General features: G+C 40.8%; 1 protein-coding gene across 1 annotated transcript in view; it reads left to right on the forward strand.

Annotated features, from left to right (window-relative positions):
- The window catches only part of LOC137630514 (protein hairy-like), a 21,407-nt gene extending 14,986 nt beyond the window's left edge, over positions 1–6,421 (forward strand). The window contains exons 3-4 of the mRNA XM_068362022.1: positions 1,686–1,781; positions 1,900–6,421. Of these exons, the coding sequence (XP_068218123.1) occupies positions 1,686–1,781; positions 1,900–3,027 (1,224 nt within the window). The 3' untranslated portion in view covers positions 3,028–6,421. The remainder of the gene's footprint in view (positions 1–1,685; positions 1,782–1,899) is intronic.
- Positions 6,422–8,682: the final 2,261 nt, after the last annotated feature.

An 8,682-nucleotide genomic window follows, 5' to 3' on the forward strand; every position in this document is an offset into this window, starting at 1 on the left:
CTCCAAAATCAAACCATTGTTACCTAGTCTTGGGTAGTGCCATAGCCTCTGTACCATGGACTTCCACTTTCTTGGAGTAGAGTTCTCTTACTTGAGGGTACACTCGTGCACACTATTCTATCTTATTTCACTTCCTCTTATTTCGTTGAAGTTTTTATAGTTTATATATGAAATATTTATTGCAATTTTTGTTACGGTTCATAAATATCTAATTTTAATTGTCAATCAATTCTCTTTTTCCTTTCCTCACTGGGTTATTTTTCCTTTTGGAGACCTTGGGCTTATAGCATCTTGCTTTTCCACCTAGGGCTGTAGCTTAGCAAGTAATGATAATAATGATAATAATAATGATAATAATAATAATAATAATAATAATAATAATAATGATAATGGGAACCTCTTATTCTACAGCGTTTACAGGGTTTCGACCTATACAGCTATGGTTTCCTCAGTCATTGTAATTCTGGGGACTTGATAGAAGTTAGATTTGAGCAACAAACGAACATAACCTTCACTAACATGTGACCCTCTTATAAGAATACTGAAAGACCCCTGCCTATTCAAACTATATCACTAATACCAAGATTAAAAATATCAAAACAGATAATTTTCCTAAATGACCCCATGTGAAGATTTGCCTTACCATTGGCCAAATACCCAATCCAGTTTACGACTTCCAAGTGGTGTAGATTGCTTCAGGAATTGCTACTCAACAGCTGCAATTGTCCCTAGGCAAACAATATGACCAGACTCATGGAAGTCAAACTCCACAGAAGCATCATGCAAGTCTGGACTCTCATTCGCTAGAAAATTCAGTCTATACAGCTACCTATATATCTATCTGCCATGGCACTTACCCCAATTTTGGGGGGTAGCTAACATATAATAAGAACAAAAGGGTTTTTTTCCTCTTTGTTCCACCTTGCTTGACAAGGAACTCAACCGAGTTTGGTTGGTACTGCTTAGGTTCCACAGCCAACTCACACCCACCCCACCCCATCTTCCACCACAATGAAAAGACAAACGAATAGTTCTGGTTGTGTCCAGCTCAATAATAAAATTGTCGCGTGCATTTTAAATAGGAACCATCATAATATTCCAACTTACACAAAAGGCTTAATTCATTACTTACTAATATTAGGCGTAGTCAGAAATGGGACAGCAAATATGGTGTTGAAGGATTGAAACAGCTCTATTGAACTCGAGAATACACACCTGTATGATGATAAAAACAAGGTCATAGGATTAAAAAGACTGAAATGTAAAACTATATTATCCAATTGATATAATTGTCAAACACTTCCATTATACATAATTCCCTCAAAACTCATAATGTAACAATGTGGACTTCTTAACTCTCTAAACAGTTTCAGGACAAAACCAGCTAGTTATAATAAAATACCATTACATTGTGTAAAAATAACAAAACAGGTACACAATAGATGTAAAAAAAGAATATTTCCACAACCATTCAATTGCCAGTCAGAGTTAATTGATGTAGAGATTTCAAGTAGCTTTGCATATTCAATATTCATGTCCATTGTAAAATATTTTTGGGATGCGTCACATGGTATATTTCAATCGTCCCATCTTACTGTATTTATGTTTATTTTTGTCAATGAATTGATGTACCGCACTTGGCAAAAATAATATTGCTTATTCGTCTTGCTTTCATTTCATAACAGAGCAACAAACCAATGATGGAGAAGAAAAGGAGGCAGAGAATCAATAGATGTCTAAATGACTTGAAGACGTTGGTCCTGGAGGCTATGAAAAGAGATGTGAGTACTGTGTATTGTCGTTTATATGGTATTTTGTAAGGTAATATGAGGTGTTCACTAATTCATGATACTGAATAACATAACAAGTTCATTAATGTTTCTCTTCCTCCCATATCAGCCAGCAAAATACAGCAAACTGGAGAAAGCAGACATTCTAGAAATGACAGTGCGTCATTTGCAAATGTTACATAGGCAACAGTCTGCTGCAGGCCACATGATGGGAAATGGACAGTTTGTAGGTGAGGATATTTCCAAATACAAGGCTGGCTTCACTCAATGTGCTGCAGAGGTTACAAGATATTTGGCTACAATGAATGACATACCACATGACCTTCACACTAAGGTCCTCTCGCACCTGAATTCCCTTACGAGTGTAGCAGCAAGTGTAAATAATAATGCTACTTGCGTCCAGAACAGTGTCAATGTAATGCCAAATCCAGCACCAATAATATTAGTATTGAACAATACTACAACTGCTGCACCAGCACCAATCTCACATGTGTCAACACAGCCCTTCAACTTCAATGACAATGCAGGAAATTCTCTCGGGGCACAGCCAAACTTTGCAGTCATAACAACTTCCCGAACTCAAAGCATAGCTACTCCTGTTCAACAACAGCCACAAAACAATGGTCTACAAATTCTGCCTACTCGCCTCAGTAATGGAGATTTGGCTTTGGTTCTCCCAGCAACTACTACTGTGCCCCTTACCACACAAAACAAAAACATTCGATCATCTCCAAGCGCAGCTTTGCAAGCTTCTGCACCAGTCTTGACAGCCATCCTCACCTCAGACCGAAATCATGTTTCACCTGCTTATACATATGTACAGCCTCCAGCTCTATCGACCAGTAGTGAAGACTCTGCTCTTGGGCCTGAAACACTCGAAGTTTCAGATAGCGACATTAGCTCAGGCATCTGCACTCCGATGTCATCAATGAGCACAGCTAGTTCCCCTTTACCTGCAGAGGAAGCTGGAAGAATGTCACCTAAAAGAGCAACAACTTCAAGATCAGATTCTCCTCTGAAACCTCAGATTTGGAATAGCAGCTGCTTTAGAGAAGAGCTAAGCCCAGCTGCTTGTTCCAGTCACAGTGCTCCTCGTCAACACCAACTAATTGCTCCAAAGTCTTTGTATCCACGGCCTCCCAAAACGAGTTCGCCAGACACCCACAAGAGGAAAAAGGCAAACACACCACCTCCCCCAGAACCAGATTCACAGTCAATGTGGAGGCCATGGCACTAGTCATGTATGGGAATAATTTGTCCCACCGTCAGTCAGTGTTTACTCTTAACCTTATTTCAGTGACAAAGAAAACAGAAGTGTTAAATCATAATTTGTTGGAAAAGTTGATTCTTGCAATAGTTGTATCAATATATAAAGTAACTTATGAATGGGAAGACAATTCCATTAATACTAGAGCTTCTGTTTCTGTAAGAATCTAATTAAATTGTCTAAGGTAAGAAAAAATTGCACTAAGATTTGAATTTCTGTATATCAGAGGCTCTTGATGACACATTACTTTCCTAATGACAGTTCTGTTATGAATAATGTTGTACCTGCAAACTTCAAAAGTCTATTTAGGATACGTATAACCTGGAAAACTGAAATGAAACATAGTTTTATTATATATTTATATATATTACAAAAATTAGTAACCAGAAAAGGCAACTGAAAGGACAGGAATTTCCTGTCCTTGATCTCATTTCTGTTGTTAGGACGAACTAGTCTTGACGTCACGTGAGGGACCAAAATGAAGAGAACTCAAAGCGCCTGTAATGGTGCAAGTATTATATTTTTATACTGTTGATTCCTTTACTTTGAGAAAGAAAAGAAAGCTTGTCTTCCATCCCTCAGGTGTTGATTAAGACATTTTACATTTTAGGTTGGATTTTTTTTTATTTGTTATCATACGCTTAACCAAACTAAGGGCCAACTAACCGGCACTGCTAAGCACAGTGTGTGTTGCACTGCACTTTTTGCACCTTGCACCGTGTGTTTTTTTATTGCACCTGTACCTTGCACCTGTACCTTGCACTTGTACCTGCACGCCCCAGCACCCGCACCTGCACCACATTACCTCACAGAGGTTCTTGGGCGACCTGCTGTAACCACAGAGCTTACTAGAGATTGTCTGACAATTTTGCAAAACTCCTAAATTTCACTCTAATGTCTTGTTTTAGGGTCCGAACCTAAACCAATATTTGCATATAACACCAATGATCTGAGTCAGTAAAAAAAATCTAGGCCTTCACAAATAAGAGTTCACTTGCTGCTGAGTTAGTAATGGCAAGTTAAGTTCATTCAAGAGACAATCTGTACTAAGCAAAATACTGTGATGCCACCAGCTCGCTCAAGCTCCTCGCCAAACCCGTGGTGGTGTGATATCTGTGATTTTTATGGGACCCCCTTCTGCCCCCTCCTTGTGCCATACCCACATAAACCCACCTTCTCTTCCTTCAAATTATTTTTCGATATAAGAAATTGCTAACTTAAATGTCTTTCTCCTCTGCATGTATAAGATCTGGATGAAAAAAAAGTTAGCAGTTGTTCGCAATACACTGAGGAATAGCAAATCCAGTTGTCATACCTGATCAGTTCTGCATGACCTAGGGTGTCAAAGTTAAGCATGTGTAAAATTCTTTTAGTGAGAAAAAATGCCTTTTGCCAGTTTACTTTTATTTCTGATTCGAGTTAATACGATAATTTATCCGTAAAATCCAATACGCAATATTACAAAAGCCAGTATTTTAAAAATTTGCAGATATATTTCAAACTCTTATTTATATAAATTGCTATAAATGCTTGCCTGCCACACTCAAACACTGATCAGGTAGAAGTACACATCCTTGTAAAAACTGTCCTGTGGTCTTTTTTTCTCTCTCTCTTGCATGACTGGGTGAATATAACTTCAAATTATTTTCCTCTTCATTATCTGATTCTCCTGTATCTACATTTCCTTCCATTCGCACTTGGGAGAATTCTCCTAGTGCATATTAACTAGCTTTCTAAACGAACGAGATACGTGTCCACATGCCCTTCTCTCTGTAGGTAACGGATGTGAATGAAGTTCTAGTTCATTCTGTTGAGAGAAACTACTCTTATATTTAATTTTCTCTCTTCCTCTCTTTCCTCTTGATTACTTTCCATCTCCGTTAGGTTGTCTTGCGTCAACGTCTAGTCATTGCTTCTAAAAAGCAGTATATTTATTTTTTTGTTTTTGCCCTTGTATTGCTATCGTCCAGACACTGTCTGATAGTGCAAATAAACAAATCAAAATATGATGTATTAAAAAAGCTCAATTTCCATTCCTCTCGTTCAAACTCTCCTCTGGCTAAACAGATTTCTGTCAACTTTCCTGCATATCACAACAACTCTCTTCCCTTAGCAAACTCTTTAAGCATGCAAGTCAGTCACTTCACGCGGCCATGACAACGCCAACATAGAAGATCCTCTTGACCATATATTAATGAAAAAAAAAAATCAATTTCAAAATATTCAATCTTGCGAAGTTATCTGACGTTGTAGTTTCATTTCTGAAATGTTACCTTTCCTTACTGACAAGTGGACTAGACAACTAGTTAGTGAGCTTCGTCTGGTATCCTCGCGTAATATCATCTATAGCAAACGTTTTCAGTCGATTTGCAAGTTTATGTGTGAAAGGAGATACCGAAGGGAAGGTAAACGCAAGTCCAAAGAAGTCTAAACGTTGTGACATGCTCACTCCTAATAAGACACCAAAATCCTTGGTGACAGAGCCACACCGCTATTAAAGGATCCTTTGTTTTCAGACCCCTTTTCCAAGATCTTTGGGGGCAAACCCTCCTTTAACAAGGATCCATGTCGACAGAGAATCCTTTTAGGAGAACCCTTTGGCGACAGAGACCACCGCTTCTCAGGATCCTTGGCGACAGACTCCTTTTTCCCGATGTTTGGCGACAGGCACCCTGTTCCAATTATCTTTGACAACAGAGACACCCTTTTTCAATCCTCTCTGGCGATAGAACCTTCTTTTCAAAGGATCCTCGTCGACAAAGACACCTTTTCAAGAGGATACTTAACATCAAAAACCCATTTTAGGAAAATCCTTGACGATAGAAAGACTTCTTTTCAGAGGATCTTAGCATCAAAGACCCCACGTTTCGAGAATCCTTGGCAACGAGGCTTCGTGATTTTTTTTTTTAATTTGCATGCTGGCAATTCTTTTCCATGATTTCACACATTCATACAAATATAACTTCCTCCCGGCTAGTACAGCGGAAACATGTTCGCCTCGCATTCGCATGGCAGCAGATCCATCCCAGTCCGGGACCGTGAGTTTAAGCTGTTTACTGTGGAGGCCACTGCTGCGGTTGGACACCGCAGTGGGGGTTTTGGCTTGCCCGGCTGACGTTCCGGTGAGCATCTCTTGTGATGAAATTGGAACTGAAACCAGACACCTTTTCCTTTACCTTTCTCTTCCTCTTTTGCATGAAGACACCTTTCAAAGTTCATAATGATATATTCGGGCCATTCTACTTAAAATATATTATATATTTCAAATAATTTATTAGGCAGACTGGGGGTCCCAACTCCACTAGTGTATTAATCTGTGATGTATGTGTGATGGATTCTAATGTAATAGAAAGAAATAAATAATTTAAGGGTTGAATGGCGTGTTTATTATTTACCCCCGCAGCTGCTGATGATAACTTTACTACCGGTATCACCGGACAAATATTTACATTTATTGATAATGGACTATTTGACGTCAAAGCTGCCAAGTCACTTATGTGCATTTGCGACAGCCACCAGTGTGCATTTGTGACAGTCACTAGTGTGCATTTGTGACAGCCACCTGTGTGCATTTGTGACAGTCACTAGTGTGCATTTGTGACAGCCACCTGTGTGCATTTGTGACAGTCACTAGTGTGCATTTGTGACAGCCACCTGTGTGCATTTGTGACAGTCACTAGTGTGCATTTGTGACAGCCACCTGTATGCATTTGTGACAGCCACCTGTATGCATTTGTGACAGTCACTTATGTGCATTTGTTACAGGCACCTATGTATATTTGTGACAGCCACATGTGTGCATTTGCGACAGTCACCTGTGTGGATTTGCGACAGCCACATGTGTGTATTTGTGACAGTTACCTGTATGCATTTGTGACAGCCACCTGTATGCATTTGTGACAGCCACCTGTATGCATTTGTGACAGCCACCTGTGTGCATTTGCGAGTCACCTGTGTGGATTTGCGACAGCCACATGTGTGTATTTGTGACAGTTACCTGTAAGCATTTGTGACAGCCACTTGTATGCATTTGTGACAGCCACCTGTATGCATTTGTGACAGCCACATGTGTGCATTTGCGACAGTCACCTGTATGGATTTGCGACAGCTACATGTGTGTATTTGTGACAGTTACCTGTATGCATTTGCGACAGCCACATGTATGCATTTGTGACAGCCACCTGTATGCATTTGTGACAGCCACGTGTGCATTTGCGACAGTCACCTGTATGGATTTGCGACAGCCACATGTGTGTATTTGTGACAGTTACCTGTATGTATTTGCGACAGCTACTTGTATGCATTTGTGACAGCCACCTGTGTGCATTTGTGACAGCCACATGTGTGCATTTGCGACAGTCACCTGTGTGGATTTGCGACAGCCACATGTGTGTATTTGTGACAGTTACCTGTATGCATTTGCGACAGCCACCTGTATGCATTTATGACAGCCACCTGTGTGCATTTGTGACAGCCACATGTGTGCATTTGCGACAGTCACCTGTGTGGATTTGCGACAGCCACATGTGTGTATTTGTGACAGTTACCTGTATGCATTTGCGACAGCCACCTGTATGCATTTGTGACAGCCACCTGTGTGCATTTGTGACAGCCACATGTGTGGATTTGCGACAGTCACCTGTGTGGATTTGCGACAGTCACTAGTGTGCATTTGTGACAGCCACCTGTATGCATTTGTGACAGCCACCTGTATGCATTTGTGACAGTCACTTATGTGCATTTGTTACAGGCACCTATGTATATTTGTGACAGCCACATGTGTGCATTTGCGACAGTCACCTGTGTGGATTTGCGACAGCCACATGTGTGTATTTGTGACAGTTACCTGTATGCATTTGTGACAGCCACCTGTATGCATTTGTGACAGCCACCTGTATGCATTTGTGACAGCCACCTGTGTGCATTTGCGAGTCACCTGTGTGGATTTGCGACAGCCACATGTGTGTATTTGTGACAGTTACCTGTAAGCATTTGTGACAGCCACTTGTATGCATTTGTGACAGCCACCTGTATGCATTTGTGACAGCCACATGTGTGCATTTGCGACAGTCACCTGTATGGATTTGCGACAGCTACATGTGTGTATTTGTGACAGTTACCTGTATGCATTTGCGACAGCCACATGTATGCATTTGTGACAGCCACCTGTATGCATTTGTGACAGCCACGTGTGCATTTGCGACAGTCACCTGTATGGATTTGCGACAGCCACATGTGTGTATTTGTGACAGTTACCTGTATGTATTTGCGACAGCTACTTGTATGCATTTGTGACAGCCACCTGTGTGCATTTGTGACAGCCACATGTGTGCATTTGCGACAGTCACCTGTGTGGATTTGCGACAGCCACATGTGTGTATTTGTGACAGTTACCTGTATGCATTTGCGACAGCCACCTGTATGCATTTATGACAGCCACCTGTGTGCATTTGTGACAGCCACATGTGTGCATTTGCGACAGTCACCTGTGTGGATTTGCGACAGCCACATGTGTGTATTTGTGACAGTTACCTGTATGCATTTGCGACAGCCACCTGTATGCATTTGTGACAGCCACCTGTGTGCATTTGTGACAGCCACATGTGTGCATTTGCGACAGTCACC

The sequence above is a fragment of the Palaemon carinicauda genome, chromosome 38 (assembly GCF_036898095.1).
Source record: "Palaemon carinicauda isolate YSFRI2023 chromosome 38, ASM3689809v2, whole genome shotgun sequence".
Classification (NCBI taxonomy): domain Eukaryota; kingdom Metazoa; phylum Arthropoda; class Malacostraca; order Decapoda; family Palaemonidae; genus Palaemon; species Palaemon carinicauda.